Source organism: Prionailurus viverrinus, chromosome B4, assembly GCF_022837055.1.
Source record: "Prionailurus viverrinus isolate Anna chromosome B4, UM_Priviv_1.0, whole genome shotgun sequence".
In the NCBI taxonomy this organism is placed as follows: domain Eukaryota; kingdom Metazoa; phylum Chordata; class Mammalia; order Carnivora; family Felidae; genus Prionailurus; species Prionailurus viverrinus.
The window spans coordinates 28,067,504-28,088,520 of record NC_062567.1 but is presented as its reverse complement, the minus strand read 5'-3'; the positions used below and the strand labels follow the sequence as shown (position 1 = coordinate 28,088,520).

The following is a 21,017-nucleotide window of genomic DNA, read 5'->3' as shown; positions in this document are numbered from 1 at the left end:
AGAATGGTTTTTAGTATAAGTCTTAAATTCTTTGGAAGAGCGATCTTAATGGTTTTTACCCTTCTACCCACTCCTCACTCCAACATAAACAGAGCTGTTTTTGTTTGTTGTTTTGTTTAATGAAATGAATATACATATAGAATAGAGCACTTTTGGAATCATCTATTTACTATTTGAATTGTCCCCCAGTTGCTGAAAGCACTTCTCTGATACCACTTTTGAATGTCACATGATTCCTTCATCTGTCTTCACGGTCATATTCTTGGTTCTTCATCATGTCAGTTATTATTCCCACCCCACTTTTGAGTATAAAAGCTTCTTAATTCTTCATGTTTCATTCTTCATGCCAGTTTTTTTTTAAACATTCTGAAAAAGCTAAGTTTTTCCATTGCCAAGAGCTCATCATTCTAATGTTAAAAGTCAGAGTCCAGAAAAGCAGATCCTGTTATTCGACACCATCTGTATCACTAGCTGTTCATTTTCCACATCTTTCTTCCCTTCCAAAGTCAAAATATTCAACTTAAATAAGAAACAGAAATAATATTTATATCCCCAAAGTTCTTGAATCCTGTGTAGGACTTTGCAGTGCCTGGGAGTCTGACAGTCCTCAATTTATTTTTATTACATTTGCTTTTGTTTTGTTACCTAAGATTAATCCATCGAAGTTGGTAGGGGTCAGTGGATTTGCTAAGTCCAGTGAAATTTTCCAATTACTAATGTCTTATTGTAACTTACTCATTTTAAGTTTTAAGAAGATAGATTCTGAAGACTTAGTCATACTGTGTGCAATAATTCCATTTAATTTTTTGTCTTCTAAAATAAATTTTAAATTAAGAGTATGTGATCCTATCATTAGGTATTTCTAATACCTACAGTAGTCCTTCTTAAATGGAGAGCAGTATAGTTTTTCATGTGATTGGCTGTTTGTTCAATCATTCTGTCATTCACCCAACAAATACTTAATGATGCTTCTTTGAGCTGTGCCCTCAGAGGAAAGAACTTATTTACTGATGATTAAGAAGTAATATTATCATTTTCATTTTGTATTTCTCTGTTTCTATCTATTGAACAATTTATTTGTCTCTAGTAGGAAGTCTGAACAAATCATTTAATTCTAGCAAAGTTGTCACAGCTACCCAGCTCTACATTAACTGCTAACTCTTACACTTGTGATAGACTGTAGATATTCCACAGCTGCTCTAAAGTTTGATTTACACAATGTACCTGTTAGGATGCTTTCAGCTGCATTTAGTAGAAAATCCAACGCAGACCAGCTCTAACCATGAGGAAATGCACTGTCTTCATTGCTGAGCTCTGGAGTTGGGCAGCTTTAGGGACTACTGATTTCATAGCCCAGTGGTATTAGCAAAGATCCAACATCTTCCTGCCCTTTTGGCTGCAATATCCACAACTCAGCTTATCCAGAGGGTAATTGCAAGGCCCAGAGACCTTTTACTTTCCTGTCCATATCCAACAGAGGGGAGTGAGCCATCTCCCCAAACATGGCTGATGGGGCCATTCTTGGACTAGTAACACTGGTCCATTAAATCAAGCAGCAGGCACCCATAGGTTGGTATATTACTGAGTTAACCCCTTGGAGCTAGATTGCATTCCTGAACACGATCAGAGTTCTATTAGGAAAGAGAAAGGGGGAATGTATTGTGGATAAGCAACCCACAGAGATCATTACAGTATCAACAGTAGCATTGCTTCTCAATGGGGGAGAAAAGACTCTCATGACCATGTAATTTAGAGTCAATTTTTGACAGTAAAATGTTTGTGATAACTAGATAGAAGTGTTTATTTATGGCATGAGCTGCAGAACTTTGAGTTTCAATTGAAACCTAAAGTCATTTTCTCCATAATCATTAACATATAAGTGCCCAATCTTTTCCAAACTTCTTGGTGACCCAGTCCTAACATGATACCTTGCAGAATTAAGTAGCTTAATTTGTAACATGGACTAGAATTTTAATTGAGCTGCATTTGCATCTGTTGAAAACATGGTAATTAGGTGTGTTTTAATTGCAGAATGACTATGCTGCATTAAAGAGACATAAGCATCTTCACATTATACCTTCTTAAAGGAAAAACCTAACAGTATCTACCTTTATAAATAATCACGTGGCACACTTCAGTGTATGGAGCAGGATAAAATAGACAGAAATGTTATAAAAATAGAAATTTCTATTTGTTTGGAAGAAGATAATCATCTTCCCTTGTGTAGGCTATCTGCAAAATGAAATCAAATAATCTTTAAAGATGAGCACAATTCAAGAGAAAAAAATGTAAAACACAGCATTTAAAATAGATTATCTAAATATAAGTTTATAATTAGTTCTTGCATTGTAATTTAGTGTAGGAACACAATAGATCAAGCCACTTACTCCTAATATATTATCAGTACTTTTCTTACTTAAAAAAATATTTATATGAATTTTTTTGTGGTTTCCTTGAAGTTTAAGGGAATAAAAATATTTTATGTACTTTATTATAAAGGTAATATTACTAAATGTACAAACATTGGCTGCAAAAATTTAAAAAATAACCCGATCAGTATATCTGTGACCTTGAATATACATAGTTTAAAAAATTAAAGATGCCTAACCAATTTATTTAAGCTTTGGATAATCACCATAATTCTGCATAGGTATAGGGCAAAGTGAGAGATACTTATTTTTTTCTATCAAATAATTTTAGAGTTCGAAGCATATATACTACGATACTCTAAAAGAACATCTTATGTTTGTACATATGAAGCCACATATTGCTAAATATTTTTAATTAGTTGGCATTCAAAGGGATTAGTTAAATCAGTACACCCCCAGAAGAGTTTCTGTGATAATGTATTATCTAAATTAGAATGTTCAGAATAAGCATAAAGAATTCTCAAATGTGCAAGTATCATTTTAAAACAGTCCACTTGCTTGGGGCAGGAAACTGAATTAGGATTTTTGATTTTATAAAATGAGGTTACAAAACCCGAAGTTAATAAATAATTTAATACTAATTTTCTCTGTTTCACCCAATTTAGAAAATAAGTGGTATTGCATACACCAGAAAATTATTGTGCCTATGAAAAGAATTGGCAACCAATATGACTTCAGCATATAGTCAGTTGTGAAGGCACTGCCTTTATTCTATTACCGAGCCAAGAGCCGACATATGCCCTTGTACTTCTGCCAAAACTATTAGGCAGAAAACTAGCAGAACCACTACTGATACTTCCATTCATGATTTATGATAATGGTTGCTGTGGAAGACTAAGTCATTTACATTTATTGAGCTCATTTTTTGTTTATAGTTTCAGATATTGTAGAGGGTTATAAAATCCATTAGACAATCCGTATAGCACTAACAGTAATCACATGAAAAATAGTACAAACTGATTAGAGCAAAACCAAGTCTAGTGGGCCTTCCCGACATTGCCGTAGTTGGAGTGTGGCTAGTTTTGTCAGGCTTGATCGGAGGAAAATAGGTATTGTTCTGCAACTCGAAGAACAGTGATACCCAGAGACTGGAGAAAACTTCAGTTGGGATAAAGTCATGAGCCAGGTTTACTGGTAGTCTTTCATCTGAACCACCTCTTATGAGCAGCTGCTCTCTGCCAGGCAGTCCTCATTTTAGAAGAAGTTAGAGAATGAGAGGCAGACTTGTAATCATGTCAGATGGGAAGTACAATAATAAAAGTTTGTACAAAGAGTTATGCAAGTATGCATAAAAGGAGTTTTGTATGTTAGGAATTTTAGAAAATTCACTAGCACCCATTTATCTTTGTTGAGTATACCAATAAACTTGGGTTTTATAGTTCCTGAGAACTTCGGAGAATTGTTTTATAATGGTTTGGATGATTATCTCAAAGTTAAGGCTACACCTGTTTCCCAAAGGGTTGAAACAGCAGTTGGCAATCAGGTACAACGGAGCCAAGTGTAAGGGTGTGTGACAAGATGCTTTAAGCCTGCTAAAGTTATATTTATATTCTCTTGGGAGAGTCACATTTGGAAAGGCTGCATATAATCAGCAAGTCATTGGGCTAATTGACCAGGATATTCTTTCCCTGCTCTGTGTAGACCAAAACAATTACAGCCTTAACTCAGCATTTATTTGTAAGGCTACTGAAAGCATACTGTAAATAGAGCATACTGAAATACTCTAAAGCATTAACTAGCAATGCCCATCTGAAAGTTGTAATTGGCATCCTTTATCAAATCTGTACCACTCCCATTTATATATTAAATAACCAACAGGAAGAAAAGCAAATAAAAAAAAAAATTTACCAATGTCCTTTGGAGCAGGAGAATGGTTCACAATTCAGATAACCCAGTGCAGAAGGAGGCAGACCTTTCTAAAATCAGTTTCATGGTTGCTAATCAGTCCTAGAGTTTGTGTACGTTTGATCTAGGTTCTTGATTGATTTCATCAACATGAGCCACAAGTCACAGCATTAAATGAATACACAGGATTGACAATAGGTTTCTGAAATACAATGCTGACTGCTGGAATTATCTTCTGGACAGACTGTGTAGTGAGTGCGTGATAGATGACCTCGACATGTGTTGTATGAAGCATGGAATTGAGCAATCACAAACAGAGCTGATGAAAGAAATGCATGAAAGTCTTGCTGAAGTACAACTGTATGGGACATGAGACTAGGAAGAGCCCCAGAGTGGGACTGTGCTAGTCCCAAACCTTTCTGTTTCCTCAGCAAGAAATGGAAGATGTTGGTCTAAATGACCTCCAAAGTACCTTCCGGATTTAGACATGGTGATGCTTTTATTCTTTAGCTGTACTAAGGCATGACCTGCTGGGATGAGAAATATGTTGGCTCATGTTTTTTTGTTTTTTTTCTAAATTTTTTTATGTTTATATTTATTTTTGAGAGAGAGACAGAACACGAGCAGGAGAGGGGCAGGGAGAGAGAGGAGACACAGAATCTGAAGCAGGCTCCAGGTTCTGAGCTGTCAGCACAGAGCCTGACACAGAGCTTGAACTCACCAACTACGAGATCATGACCTGAGCCAAAGTCAGCGTTTAACCCACTGCACCACCCATGTGCCCCTGCTGGCTCATGGCTAACTAAATGTGTTAACAAAAGGAATTGGACACTTTTTTTTTTTTTTTTGGTATTATCCTAAGTAGCTCTGGCATTTAAAAAAAAAAAAAAACAACTTTATTACTTTGCAGTGGTCATGCCATTATTGATAGTCACTTCTCAGATTTGTGATGGTTTAATAGCAGAATACTGAAGTTTGTTTTAACTGGTCTTATTATACTTTCATATTGTCTATTACTAACTGAATTGTCCCTTTGTGGTGGAGAAGCTAGACTTCGTGAATTTCACTTGAAGATACATTTACTTGTCTTAGAGGTCAGTTCTTTGTGAAATATTGAGAGAGGCTTAACTGTTCTATTTGGTTCTGTGTTAGAAGAAGCTCAAAAACGTTGATTCACGTTTTATTTGTTGATGTACGAGAATAAAATGACCTCAGAAGTCAAGGGGCAATCTGAATCCCCAATCATTGTTATGATATTTGGAAGAAAATCTTAGGCAACCAATCTCAGAAAAGATTTATGATAGTGGCTGTTAGTATATACATTTATTGTTTTTTAACAGAGAAATTCTCAAAATTCTTTTGCTAGGTGGAAACCTACTCTTGTTTTCTTGTCATTCTTTCAAATTAAAAGGTTTAGGGTAGCAGGATGCCTGGCTGGCTCAGTCAGTACAGGATGTGACTCTCAATATCAGGGTCATGAGTTCAAGCCCCATGTTGGGCATGGAGCCTTCTTAAAATAAATAAAAAAAAAAAAGTTTGGGGTATTGAAGTTCCCTTGGACCATACGCTTATTAAGTGCTGGTTCAAAGAATGGAATATTATTATCACTAAGTAAATTTTGTATCTGCAAACTTCAGGGGAGTGTGAGGTTATTGATTTACACATTTTCCTGACTTTACCCACCTTTGTAGATGGACATGAAGAGTTATTTAGGATTAGAAGATATAATTGCATTTGCTTATGATGTTGACCTTATTTGATGACAATATAAGGAGAAGCTCCAGAAACTGTAAAGATCAGTCTTCTCTGTTCAGAAATCACAAACGGACATATTTGGGAGCCTGAAGAAAGAAGTCTTTGTGCTGAAATTGGTGTGCTTACTAGTGAATGGCACAGTTTCACAAATTAATGAGGGGCCAGATTAGATCTACCTTATCTGTCCCCATGAGGAAAGGAAGCACTTGAGGAACTGCTTGTTTTCTTTGCATTTTGCAAATCCAGCCCACAGGACCCAGAGGGGTCTATGCTGTGTGACAAGGGCCTACTAATCCCTCCAGCTTGCATGCTGCATATCAAGGAGGAGGTTACCCCAAGTGAATCAGCATCTGGCCAGAAGCGGCTTCTCTCTTTCTGTTGGCACATGATCTTCACATAGGAATACCCTGTGCATGGTAATCATCCACATCACATGTTCTGTTCTCATTCTCCTCACAAGCCAATAGCATAAGGGCGCCTGGCTGGCTCAGCTGGAAGAGCATGTGACACTTGATCTTGGGGGTAGTGAGTTCGAGCCTGTGAGTTGGGTGTAGAGATTATTTCAATAAATAAAAAGTGAGGGGCGCCTGGGTGGCGCAGTCGGTTAAGCGTCCGACTTCAGCCAGGTCACGATCTCGCAGTCCGTGGGTTCGAGCCCCGCGTCGGGCTCTGGGCTGATGGCTCAGAGCCTGGAGCCTGTTTCCGATTCTGTGTCTCCCTCTCTCTCTGCCCCTCCCCCGTTCATGCTCTGTCTCTCTCTGTCCCAAAAATAAATAAAAAAAAAAAAGTTGAAAAAAAAAATTTAAAAATAAATAAATAAATAAATAAAAAGTGAAAAAAAAAAAAAGTAAATAGCATTGCAGTCCAGGTTGATAGCAGGCTGTACAGCAGTAGAAAATGTGGGAAAGCAGTATCTTCCCATGTATTTTAGCTTCCTTCTCTTTGTTCTTTTGGTTCACTGTATTCCTTATCCTTGTTTGTGTGTTTGTTTGTTTCTCTTCCAAGTGGAAGAAGACACAGAAGAAAGTTCAAGATCAGGGAGAGAGTCTGTATCCACTGCCAGTGATCAGCCTTCTCATTCTTTGGAGAGACACATGAATGGAAACCAAGAGAAAGGCGATAAGATGGATAGGAGAAAAGATAAAGCTGGAAAAGAGAAGAAGAAAGATAGAGACAAGGATAAAGACAAAATGAAAGCCAAGAAGGGCATGCTGAAGGGCTTGGGAGACATGTTCAGGTAAGTCTTCAACAACCCAAAACAGATGGTCGCTAAACATACGTGAGTGTGAGGTTAATACTAAATTTGAGAAGCACAGACTTGCAAACATTATCTCTGAGGTCCACCACAAATCTTTTCTCATTTTCAGTCTTCGCTATTATACTTGTAATTTGTACAGAATTTTGCTTTAGTTATTTCAGACCATTTTAGCAGCCTTAAAGATGAGATCTTGCCAACCATGTAAATAACTGTTGAAAGGAAGAAAGGACAAGTCTTCATTTTAGCTATGCAGAAGAGTAAAAGCCCCATGGAGACAAAGGGCTATTAAAGCAGTGTTTGTTCTTTTGTGTGTGTGAACAATGGTTCATTATTTAAATTTAACATAGAACTCAAGTTAGTGGTAGCATTTAAAGGTTCATTAATAACAAGTCTAATAAAAAATGTTGCAAATAGAGCTTCAATTAAGCTGTGTTGATTAATTTAATACTTATTACTTCAGTCTGTAAAGATTTCATTAAATGTAGTCTCTGGCTGTTTCCTGACAGTTGTTTTTGTGTCCCTAAATTATACTCTGGGATTACTTAGCATATCGTTTTTTTACAAATCATTGTTACACAGTAAAAGTGACAAGTTGTTCAGAAGTTGTACTGAAACTCTCCCATAAATGTTCATCTAAGGTGATTTATAATATTCAGGCATTTAATGTTAAATATAAAGGTTGCTTGATTGTTCCATAAATTAAGCCCCTAAACATATCAAGATGATGGTTTGAAATTGAAAACATACAGCAGAGCCACTTGACTCTTCAAAAAGCAGTTACCCTGTATTAGGAATCCCTTCCTTTTAACTTTTTTTTAATTGCAAAATGGGAACGAGAATTTTTATTTTCATGGAATTTCTTGATTTATGATCCTGAGGTTGACCTCAATAACTCAAGGAGTTAAAGATATGTCAAGCCTGCAAAGTTGAGGACTCAGGGCACAGCCTGCAGGCCACACCACACAACAGATGTGCTCTGTACACGTCTGATTAAATCGAGTGCCTGAAAGAAGTAACTATAGAGGTAGGTAACACAAAGCCTGGGCTGTTAGCCACATTAGCTTTAATCTAAATACAATGAGATTTCCATCTCCGATGCTTCAGGACACTGGGGTTCTCATAGTTTTACATTAGAGTTTTTCTTGTTTATATACTACTCCTGAATGTGTTTTCAGTCAGATCATCTTTCTTCATTATAGTCCATGTCCAAGAATACTTACAGAATGAAATTGCTCTAACTACCACTTTATTTCAGTTTCTATGTTAGCCAGGGAGTGTTTCCTTTTGTATATGCAAACTGACGGCTCCGATGCTGGCCCCTACCTAATGCACAGACAGAAGACCATTGCCCATCCTTTAAAATTTAAGGAATATATGTTACTGCCTTCTTTAAATGAGAGAATACAAAAGGGGAGGGTATCTCCCCGAGACTTACGCATTCAACAAGAAGTGCAGTCTCATCCAAGTGCCCTCCTGAAGTCTCACTGAAAGCCAACGGCTTGTTAGTTTTCCTTCATCAGCCAACAGTTCTTAGGTAGACCTAGTGATCTGTTCTTCTTGTGGAATAAAAAATAAGAAAATTTCTGGTTTGTTTTTATAAAATATGTTATAAATTATTTCATTACAAATTATTTTTTTCCATAACTTACAACTCCAGAATAAGAGAGGCCATTTGGTAGATGTTTCCCTTTTGCGGCCAGAGGAGTGGAGAGTGTGAGGGCCTGGGGACATGTATGTTTCAAAGAGATCTTGACTAGTAACCCAACAACCACCTTTTTGCTAAAAGTTCTGTAAAATACTATATGATGTTTTCTCTAGATCAAATTCTGTACATTATACCTGCAACCTGTAGTGAGAGCCAGCTTTGTGATTAAGAAGTTGACCCATTTGTAATTTCAAAGGCCTGCATATTTTCAAAAACCAACTTCTCTGGTTAGGTACAGGAGCTAAAGGTTTTTTTTGTTTGTTTAATTTGTTTTTTTGTTTTACTAAAAAATAAGCTTGTATTCTCCCAGTGTTTAAGAGTAGCTATTAAAGAAAATCACTATATTCATACCTTTCTGGGAACGTAGAATCAATGGTTTGCTAGAATCCACCCATGTTGGCTTGTGAGAACCAGTGGCTCAATGTTTAGAAATTTTGCCAAACACAGCCATTATAAAAATTAAATAAGTTTCATAAAAATCAAAAGCAATACTCAGAATTCACCACTTCCTAATTATGTTATCACATTTTATCATGATCTCTGCTTTCAAGGTTATCTACCCCTTTTGCACTGTCATGGTGCTAACACTTTATGCTGGTGCATAAACAGCTTTCCCCAGCTCCACCTTTACAACATTGTGTTGCCAGTTTAAAATCAGCCATACCATGGAAATGTACGAGTTCCACAAAACAGAGTTACTTCTCCTAGGAGATCAACACACCACCAAGTGAAGAATGGAATATATCTCAAGCAGAGTCTCAGTATCATGTCTGGTTTCCTCGAACATGGCTGTCTTCCATTTGGTTGCAAACCATTGCTTCCATCCTTGGGGAAGTGGCTGAAGCTTGCCAAACACTTCTTCAGAATGCTCTGAGAATAATTTATTAAACATAAAATAAGCTTTTTGTCTGATTGACAATTGGCTCTTAATCCTTCCTTCATACCATTATTTTATGTTCTAATAATTAGAGAAGACTCATAAAGGATTGTTAGATTTTTCAAAATATTTTGTAACTACCTTCCATACTTATTGAATCCTTTTGAGACTAATACATTCTCAGGTTGATTCTTACATAGAATTTTCTTTTTTAAAATAACATAGGGGAATATAGCCCGAAATTAGTCTCTTCCTTTCTTTTTGTTCTCTTAAGGAAATAGCGTGTGATTTCCTTTGCAGTATTGCTTTTAAATAGCTTAAGCAAAATGTGTATGTGCATATACATTTCTTAGAGGAGTTTGTAAGGACTTTCAAGTGCGGCTGCCCACTGTAGGTCTGAAGTACAAAGCAGAGATGTGCGTGTGCATTTGTGTGTTTATTGTTATGATTTTGTTTCTGTTTTTTTTGGTTCAGATAACAAAGAAAGAGCTAAGGGGCAGGGACATTAGATACTGGGAGTCTATCTTTCTAGGCATATAAACTTTTTCTCTTTAGTTGCTTGAAAAAGTAATAATATGTTTTCCTTCAAAAACAGGCTCATGGGCTCTTCTCCCAACCATCTCCCTCCATGGTCCCTGCAAACACACATACTCTATGCCTATCCCTATAAATTGTCTGTGATTTGAGGTCAAATTTGATGAGGGCCAAAAATATGGACCCTATTTTTAAAACGGCACCAGAGGAAACCATGCACATTGAATAAGTACTTTTATCGGGATAAACAGATGTCATGGTTTTCACACACTGAATGGTGGTTCCAAAGATGGTTTAATTATTGATAAACAGCTCTAGTAAAGAACGTTATGAATCATATAAATCAATCTTCTGTTTCTAAATTATGGACTATATGGAGTGCAAAAGCTGTCTTAATGTAAGTTTTAAATCGCAAATTCAAATCTATGTGAATTTGCATAACAAATGTAAAGTGTTTTATGTTTGTATGATTCTCTTTATATATGCTACATCTTCTTTTGCACATAAGGACCTCCTGTTGCCTTAATTAAAATGGCTTTGTATCTAAGAAACCTGAGTGTGCTTACTAAAATAGGTAAACATGACTTGTCAATGTAATCATAGTGCAAAGTACAGAGCAGAGGGAGGGTCCGGCATTTTGACTCTTTGTTTATGTTTGATTCTCAGATACTTGGCTATTCAAAGTGAATATTTATTCCAAGATATTTTTGAGAATTCTGCAATTCTATGAAATAGTCACTAAAGAGGGAAGGAACCAACTCTGTCCTTTAGAAGGGGCGAGATCTCTTATGTAATATTTTAAATGTGTTCATTTTTAAAGGAAAGCCACCTTAGTTTCCATCTTTAAATGGAAATAATCCACAAGATAATAAAACCCCATATTAGGACAATATTCTCAGATAGTAAGTATGAAAAACTATGTGTTGCCCTTTTTTCCAGCCCTCAAGTACGATTTGATATTGCTTTGCCTGAAAGATTAGACTTGTTATCTTTTGAGTGTCGTGGAATTGTGTGTACGCTAAAACTAAAGGTTCTTAGACTTGACCTTACTCTGTACCGCTTAGATTTATTTTGTGCTTTTGTCCATATGTGAGAGCTGAGAACCTATCACTATGGAAGGCTAAAGCCAAAGTAATGTTGCAATATTACCATTAAAATTGAATCCTCCAATTACGTTTAAAATGATTACCTGTGTCCCTGCAGCATTGTTTTATTCAGTTCTGTTAGAGGAAATCGGTAATTTAGTTTGAAACCTTGTTTGGTTGAAATCAGATACACTGCTCTCTTTCCCCTTTTAGAATATGGTAGTTTTCCGAACACAAAGAACATGATCAGATTTTAAAACTTAATGTTGTAGTTTGGATTACATTCTTTAGGCTTTGGGAGAATAACAAACAGGAATTGTTGTTACTTCCCTTACCTGTACTTACTAACTGTGTTGTCTATACCGTGTTTCTCATTTAGCCTTGCCAAACTGAAGCCTGAGAAGAGATGAACAACAAACCAGATTCAAAAAGGTCTTTGAGAAGCACATATTGCACAGTCGATTTTTAAAGCAAACAATAAATTTACTTTTAATGAATTCTTAGTGGCTGTTGACGAATTTTGTTTACGACATCAGCAGTTTTGATGGTTTAGTAATTTCCATATTAATCAATTTGGAACTTTTTCATCTTGATTTCGAGCTTGGGGGTTTAAATTACTGCTTGAAAAGGCAGAGAGTGTTTTTTCCTATCATTTGTATTAGCCCCTTTTCATAGCGGAAAACCATAGTCTAGCTGCTGGCGTATTCAGAAATCATCAGCACACACCAATCAGATGTTGGAATCTGCTTCGAGATGATGTAATGTACTAGTTTGATTTCTTAAACAACACGGTGGCTAAGGACACATGCAGGTGGTGGGTTAGCAGTCCGAGGGTAGTGAGGTGTGTGGGTTGGGATTGTCACCCATCAGTTGATGACCAAATTGGCCAGTTTGCAAGGTACTTTTTAGTCCCTTTGTGGGTTACAGGGTTTAAATAAACAATGGGGGTTAGGACAATATCTGTGCTTCCCTTATCTGTGCTTGGGGGTGGCTGAACCAGCAAGTCCTTCCCGGGGAAAAGTAGAGATACTTTGGCAAATAGTAATTCTGAGATTTGCTGAGACCACAGGGAGTTGAGAGCACACACTCCTTTATAAAAATGTTTCTGGCAAGAGTCTGCCTGACCAAGTGATGTAATCACAGCTCTGTCAACGTGCAGGTTGATCTGAGACTGTCCATACTTTAGAATGAAGTTTTCTGCTTATAAGAAGCCTTAACTGACAATCTCTCCATTCTTCACATCTTCAAAATTGCAGATAAGACTCCACCTAGTTAGCTTTATTCTCTGCGAATGTTGGAATTGTATCCTACTTAAAAATAAATGTGATGAAGAAACAGAACCATTTAATAAAGGGTGTTGAGAGTTGGGGTGTGTGCCTGTGAGGACAGAACTGTGCTCAGACTTGGTAGCAGCTGCAGTCCGGCCTCACCCCGAGACCCTCCAGGCAAAAGCCCTCACCTGTACTACAGAAAGGAGACACCCATAACAGTGTTTATTTGTTCATGTCGGAAATATCGAGACTCGTAGATTTTTATGGCTCAGGCCTAATTGCCCTGTGGATTAATGCGACGAGTTTCACATTGGTAAAATTAAATGGCATTCTGTATAAACTGCTGGCGATTTAGGGAATGCAGTTAAAATGCACCTGCGGAAAAGTCTGCCCATCTTTATGAAATGCAGGCACAGGACTTTGTAATAGAAAGAAAAAAAAAAGAACTCAAAAAGATAGAGTTTGCATAATTTTACTTGTTTTCCTGTTTGTTAGCAGGACAGAGACCAGCCCCGTTGTATGAGTACACATGCTGGGGGGATTCCTCGGAATAAGTTTCGAATTTGTAAATCCCAAGGACTTAATGTATGCTTCTCATTTGAATGGAAACAGAGATTCCCATTTTTAACACAGGAAAATAAGTGTCAGATGGACCTGTTAGCAGAGACAAGTTCTAGGGTAGCTGATCTCATATTCTTCTAGAATTCTTCTCTTTCTTGTTAGCAGTTTTAAATAGAGAACCTCTGACATCGACAGCACTGCAGTTGACTGCGAGGAAGCCAGAGGAGGCACCAAGCATGACGGCGAGGCCTTTCTGAGACCTTTTCTGATGTTCTTTAACGCTTCTTTTCCACAGACCTGTGGCATGAATATAGAACACGAGTGTCAAGGATGACACCTACTTTATAGTCTCCGTAAAGCAAACCTTTTCGTAAAAGAAATTTTTGACAGTTCTGAGATGCTAAGTCAATTTCAATTCCAGACGGTGTAGAAAATGGAATCTTTTTCTCTGCAATTGATGTGAAAATTGAAGGCTAGTGACTATTCGCTCTCTAATAACACAGGGTAAATAAAAACTATCACACCATTGAAAAATGTACTGGAAGACAGGCCAGGCTAATGACATTTACTGCAACATATATTGGAAATATTCTTTCTGAATGTTTTTATTTGTTTACCATTAGAGGTTCTATATCTGTCACATTAAATATAATGGGTCCAAGTGCCTGGTATTCCTAAATATATTTTTGTCAAGCCACAAATTATCATATAAAGATAATTGTTTCACTCTTTCAAATACTCTTTTAACGAATTCACTGGGGAAGTGACCTCTTACATAATTGAATGTTAGATGGCTTTCCTGTGACCTGTTTAATAATAGCCAATTCAGAAACAAAAGACTGAAGTTGGATTAAATTTCATATCATAGTCAAATAGCCATGTGTCCTGTTAACCTTTCTACTTCTTTGCTTTTTAGAATGGATGTGCTTTAAGCTAAGACCAATACCCGTAGAGCCGTTCCGATCCTCTCTTGCTCATTCTGGCACATTGCTCTGGCAACACCCTCCCTCTCCGGCATCATCAAGGATTACCCTTCTCTACTGGATCATTCACTTTGTCCCACACTCTGCTGTTATTTCCTCCATCTTAGAGGAAAGTCCACCTTAACCTCCCTACTCTTTCAACTACTACCTCATTTCTCTCTGATGCATCATAACAAACCCTTTGATAAGTTTGTATTTGTTGTCTCCATTTTCCTGTTCTGCCTTAAACTCCCTTTGGTGAAGCCTCATCCCCCTTGGCTCCACAGCCTTTCTCTTGTATGTCACCAAGGGCCTCCTCATTGGTGCGTCTTCCCTGTGCATCGTCACCTCACCTTGGTCTGCCCACAGCACTTGGCACATTGACTATTGCTCTTCTTTGAGCTCACCCTTGCTGGGCTCTCTGCCTTCCTTTCTGCCCACTCTAGTTCCATCCCCTCTGCCAGTCCTGTGCCATGCTCTGCCCTCCAGATATTGGAGTGCCCCCAAACTCAGGTCTTATCTCTATTCTCTTTTTCTCTTTTCATTAACACAGAGTTTTTATATGCTTAAGAAACAGAGCCTCTGGACTCTAAATACAGTCTATGGGCAGATGACGCCCAGATTCACATTTCCTGTCTGGGCATCTTCTTTGAACTCTAGATTTATGGGTCTTACATCTTCTTCATGTGCTTACTTGACCGTCGACACTTGACATGATCCCAACTCAGTCCAAATAGTGTCTGGAACTGTTCCTCTCAGTCTTCCCCTCTCAGATAATAGCAGCTGTGTTTTTTCACTTGGTTAGGTCCAAAACCTTCAAGTAATCCTTGACTCTTAGGTTTTCCTTACATTCCACATCCAGTTTTGATGTACAAAAGCAAAATCCCTTTTGGCCTATAATTTCTATAAAACCCCGGTATTTTTCAGTACCCACATCCTCTGCCTCCTGCATTCCCTACCCCCCAACACTTTTCCTGCTTCCCCCTTGCTTCTTTACGATACATTCTCAATACTGCAGAGAGAAGTCACGTCCTTGCCTTCCTCTGCTCATCCCCCAGCAGCCTTCCACGTCATACAGAGGAAAGGTCAAAATCTTTAGAGTCACCTTTGGGCCCTCTAGGACTTGCCTTCCACCCTCAGCCTCTCTGAACTCTTTCCTTCTCCTCTTGCCTTTGCTAAGATTCCTCCAGCTGCACTGGCCTCTCTTCCCTCCACTGCCAGGTCCACTCGAGTCTTTGTCCTTGCTCATCTCTCTACCCAAAACAATCTGTTCTCAGATACCCACAGGTTGACGAAGGTCAGCTTTCGGGGGGATGGGCCAACCTTACAAACATCACTCCCTCCCACCATGACACTTCCTTTCCCACTTTTTGGCATTACTTTTTTCCTTTGCACTTACCACCACCTAATACCTGATGTGTCACACTTGGTTTAATCATTGGTTGACAGCCATCAAGGATTGGGAACCCTTTTTCTCTATGTCCCAAGCAGACAGCCTGGTGCACAGTTAGTGCAACAGATGCCAGGTCGCCCGTATGCCCTCAGCACTTCCTCCAACCTCCAGCCCAGCTCTGCCTCTATGCCTGAGACCTCTCAGGCCATGCAAGGAAGCTCTTCTTTGTGCAGGACCGCCAGAAAAGCCCTTGCAGTAACACTGCCTCAGAGCAGCCATCAACCAATGACCCACGAAGCCACTGTGAAAGCACTCCTGTCCCTGTGGCCCATACGGTTATAATGTGCAGGCCGTGTGGTCCTCAGACCTGGAGCGCAGCAGGGCCTGGGAACCTGTTGGAAATGCAGAATCCTAGGCCCAGCCCAGACCTCTTGCCATCAGAATCTGCAGCCCAACAGCCTTAGAGATTCCTGTGCACGGTCCAGGTGGGAAGGCCAAGCAGCCCCTCCCAACCTGCTCCCAGGGTTTGCTTCAGGCTTGAGCTTCCTGGGCCACAGTTGTAACTGGCTTGAGAACACTCTTTTTGGGCTGCTTTTCCTCCCTCCCCCTACCATTCCCTTATCCCACTGCCCCGAATCCTTGTCTCAGGATCTGCTTCTGGTGAAATCCAGACTCAGATGTGTTTGCCGAATGAATTAATAAATAAAGTTCCTAATGTAAGTGGTGACAGTATATGTGAGGAATTTCTACCTGGAGTAATTCTGCAATTTCTGACAAGCGGTCACACCAGGGCAGTGCTGGTGTTTGCTCCCATCTTTGGAAGATGATGTCACTTCTGAAGCCTGCCTGTAACTGAGCAAACAGTCCCCAGAGAGCAGGCCTTTTCATGCTCTACATCATGTCCTTTGGTTTATTGTTCAAGTTACCATTTTCCCTGCTCTTAGTAGCTATCAATGATTTAAGTATTATCTGTTACATAAGACTTTAAAAAAGATACGATTTCCAAATTAAATCCTTCATGCCAAGAGTCCCCAACCTTCAGGCTTTGGGTTGTATAGTGGAGGGGTCACAGATGCAAGCAAGCAAGGAGCAAATGCTAAACTTGCTCTATTAATGCCTTCCTAAACCTTACAATGTCAAGCTCAGGAGATGCTGTAAGATTCTGTCCCTTACAGAAGTCAGAACCCTCGCTTTCCTCTTCACCAGCTTCCCAAGCAACAGCTGCAGAGAATGAGCTGATGAAAGGCCCTCTCCCTTCTGAAGACCACGCCCACATTGGTTTACAGGCCTTGTCACCTGCAGGTGCCACCACCCATAGATGGCACTCTGGAGTTTTCTCTTTTCCCTACCTGCCCTAGAGAGAGGACCCTTAGCTGAGCACTGAGGGCCCAGCCGCTCCAGGGGCCTGGGATGTTCCTGAGTCTTACTTGAAGTGTAGTTTGGGGGTGGGGCCAACTGTACCTCATTAGTTTCTCCTTCAATACCACCTTGAATATTTATATTATAACTTACATCTCTTCTGTGTGAAAATGCTCTCTCTCTCTGGTTTACATAACAATTTCAGTCCTTAAAAAAAAAGTAAATAAAAGAACAAGTTTACAATTCTCTGTCCAAAGGAACAGGGACTTTGAACTGAACTGACGCTAACCACGTAATATCCCTACTTTTTGTATAAAGGTTTCTCTGTTTCTACTCTTCTGTTTCTAACTCTTAAGAGAGTTACCTCTTGGCACATGTTTCTGATTTTGTTGGGTAACATGCTGGTCATTAGGACTTCCCTAAAGAGAAAAGGCATTCCTCATGTGTTGTACTTTCACCAGTACTCTGGCTAGCACTTAGCATTCATAGAATGTTGATATTGGTGGACAGTCTGCTAAGAACATTATTTCTATGACCCATTTAATATTCATTAATATCCCTGTAGGGTAGGTGCTCTTTTTAGTTCCATTTTATGGATAAACTGAACACAAAGGTTCAGGGAGGTACTGATGGCCAAGGTAGAGCAACACTAAATTTGAACATTGGTCCACCCCTAGGGCCATGTTCCTACCCACTCTGCTGGACCACCTCACCCTTCTTAGTCTCTTCCAATGTGTTCTGCTGCCCTAAAGCCCTGTATGAGAGCCAAGATTGCTATGAGGTTAATCATGTGAAGTGGCATTGCTATGGTAGTCATGAAAAAATAGAGATTCCTGTTGCTAGCTGGGAAATGTGGAAGTTAGTATCCTTTAAGCATGACTTTTAATTTTTGTTCCTATTTGATTTCTTAGCATCCTCTGTCTATGGTCCTTTCTCTCCCAAAATAATTCTTAAGGACTTAGGAATTTTACTGTTAATTTAAAAATTACTTGTTGCCACATTTCTTCCCCCACACCTGACCCTCAAACCTGTCTATATTGTATCCTGAATATTAGTGATGAGTTAAAAAAAAAAAAAAAAAGGTTAGCTTTGTCCCTGCTCTCTTCTTTCAAGATGGCCATATAGTCCTATAAATGCTTTAAGTCCTTTACTGTTTTTTCCCTCATTTTCCCCTTACTGTATACCTTCTTGTATCTCAGATCTTGCTCTACTGCTGCTGTTTCTTTCCTTTTATCCTTGTTAAAATAATCATGAGGCCATTCTTTTTCTCAGAATGTTTTCACAGTCTTCATTTCCTCTGCGAATCTTCTGATGTGTTGTACTTTCTATCTGTCACTTTCTCCCATGCCCTGTCAGTGCCACCTGGATCAGCAAACTTGACAGATCCTTGGATGTGCCAGAGACCATGGCTCAGCCTTTAGGGCCCTTCCTCTTGGGAGACAAGTCAGGCTTGGGGCTTCCTGCCTCTCAGGCACCTGCATTGTGTCTGTCTTGATCCTCATACCTGGCCTTGGCACATTTCCACTGCTGCTTGTAGAAAAATAATCTTTTATCTAATCCCTGCTTTTATAACTACTTTAGTCATTAGGAAAGCATCCCAGGTTTACTAGAATTTCAGTTTTCTTTTCTTTTCTTTCTTGTATTTCTTTTTAGGGTATAGTGTTAATTTTTTTTTTTTTTTTTTTTTTGAGGAAATGATAGCATCAATTTAATCTTAGGTCGATTCTGCAAGTTTTAAGAAAGTAAACTTTGGACCCACTGTAGAAAGGTATTCTAACAGGATGGACATTTTCCTTTGGTGACCTTTCTAGAACATAGCAACAGCCAGATGCTTAGAGCATAGTGGCAAAAGACTGATAATCATTGACATAGAATGTTGTGTACTATATGCCTGAGTTGTCCTAGCCACACTGGGGGAAAGGTGATTACCTGAAAATAAATTTGGTTTGATGCATCCCAACATTCAGGTAAGTGTATTTGCAAATGAGCAGTAAATCTCCTGATGGGGAATCATATTCAGCACTTAATGATAAGTATCCTATTAAAGACGAACTTTCACTGCTCCTCTGCAAATTGGCAGGTGAGAGGCACAGATCTGGAACCAAGGATGTCTGCAGCCTGTGAAGTGTAGCCTGACGCTGTGCATGTCCTGCATGGGTGCTCCTGACAGGAAGGGCTGGTTTCCTGAGGTGGGCCAGGTGTGGGCTCCTGGCCCTGATCACTGCTCCAGGGAACCGCTTCCTTCTCCCACCATATCCGGTCCCCACTTCTCTCACCCTGCCAGCTGTGGTAGTATGTGCTCTGAGGCAAGCCCAGGAAAACATGCACCCACATGCCTTACTCAAAGAATAACCAGGGGAGTGAGGTAACTTCTGAGGGTTTCACTGCTCACCTGGCAAAATCGTTTCTAGTGGTGAGCAAGTGGAGTTTTTTCAAGGCTGGTTATGGAGTATACGTGATTTCTTAGTAATTTTGAAGTAAAGCCATTCATTTATACATTTGACAAGTGTTCACTGGAGGCCTGCTGTATGCTGGGCACCATCCTGGGTGCCAGGGATTTGGGTGTAACTGAGAAGATGAGGCAGCACCACGGTGGCCCTTGTGGAGGGGGGACTTTGGGCGAGTGTGCCCAGCCCAGACTAGGAGTCAGAATATCTCCCTCCAGAAGATGGCATTATAACGAAATCCAAAAGGTGTTTTGAGTTCTCTTTTTCAAGGGGGTTTTGGGGGAAAGGAGCATTTTGTATCAGTGGGACTCGGGATCTTGACATGATCCTCAGTAAGAAACCTATTTTACCTTGCAACCCAGAGGACGCACACACACAAGCAACTGAGACAAACTCTTTAATACTTGCCCTTCCTCTGTGTAGTGTGCTGTGATGCGCATCGCTGGCAGGCAACAGCGGGTGGTGGTTAAGAGCCTGGACTCTGAAGTTAGATCACCTGGGTCCAAATCCCAGCTGTACACTCACCAGCCTTGTGTTTGGAGCAAGTTAACTAACCTCTTTGTGCTTTACTTTTCTCAGTTGTAAAGTATGGATAAGAGTGGTACCTGCCTCACACCATTGTTTTGAAGCTAAAGTGAATTAGTGTTATGTACAAAGCACCTTAGAACTCCTCCTCATACAAAGAAAGAAAGCACTATGTAAATGTTAGCTACTCTTGATGTTACTATTATTATTCTGTAATTCACTTTTTTTGAAAATGCCAGGTGAGTCCTACCAAATCAATTTTACGTTCTCAATGGGTTGCAATGCCCAGTTGAAAAATACTATTTAGGTGGCAGAAATGCTGTAGGTTTGCAAGGCTGGGCTGAGGTTGGGTGGGGAGAAGATGGGGGGGAGGAGCTGTTAGGGAGGCAGGTGGCCGCTCATAATGGACTCATGGTATAGTTTGTACCTGATGTTAAGAACAAAGAGAAGCCATTGAAGAGAATGGCTTGATAAATTTACATTTTTTGGAAAATTTAAAGATGGCTTCAACAGCAGTGTGTGGACTAAAGAGCGGGCCCACAGGGTGTGCCAGGAACTCCACTGGGCAGCTGTTAGAAAAATGACGACCAGCCATGGTGGTGGCCTTGGGGACAGAGATATGATATGTGTTTCTCAGGAGGAATCTAGAGGTCCTGGTGATGTAAAAAATGAGAGAGAAAAAACATTAAGAAATAATTCCTACAGTTTTGGCCTGATGAACTGGATTGATAGTGCTACACTGACTAGAAAACCCTGGAGGAACATGGTATTTGGAGAAAATGGGACACAGGGACTCTGACTTGCACTTGTCTGTGACACACCCAGTAGGGGTCGCTGGTGAGCAGCTGAGGGAGAGGGGCTGTAGAGATTTGAAGTCCAAGACAAAAAAGGTGACATTTGAAACCATGGTAGTATTCATGGAAGGGCTGTCTGGGATGTGTGGGTGCAGGGAAGGAGGAGCAGGGAAGGCCAGAGCTCTGAGGACCCTTCAAATATTGGGGGCAGCTTAGG

General features: G+C 39.6%; 1 protein-coding gene across 14 annotated transcripts in view; it reads left to right on the top strand.

Annotated features, from left to right (window-relative positions):
• Positions 1 to 21,017, top strand: part of PARD3 (par-3 family cell polarity regulator) — a 676,275-nt gene that overhangs the window by 467,977 nt on the left and 187,281 nt on the right. For 12 of the 14 annotated variants that reach the window (XM_047865961.1, XM_047865959.1, XM_047865960.1 and 9 more), the window contains one exon: positions 7,035 to 7,266. In XM_047865961.1, the coding sequence (XP_047721917.1) occupies positions 7,035 to 7,266 (232 nt within the window). Of the gene's footprint in view, positions 1 to 7,034; positions 7,267 to 11,867; positions 11,986 to 21,017 lie in introns of those variants that run through there. The other 2 variants (XM_047865964.1, XM_047865963.1) reach the window with 1 other exon arrangement.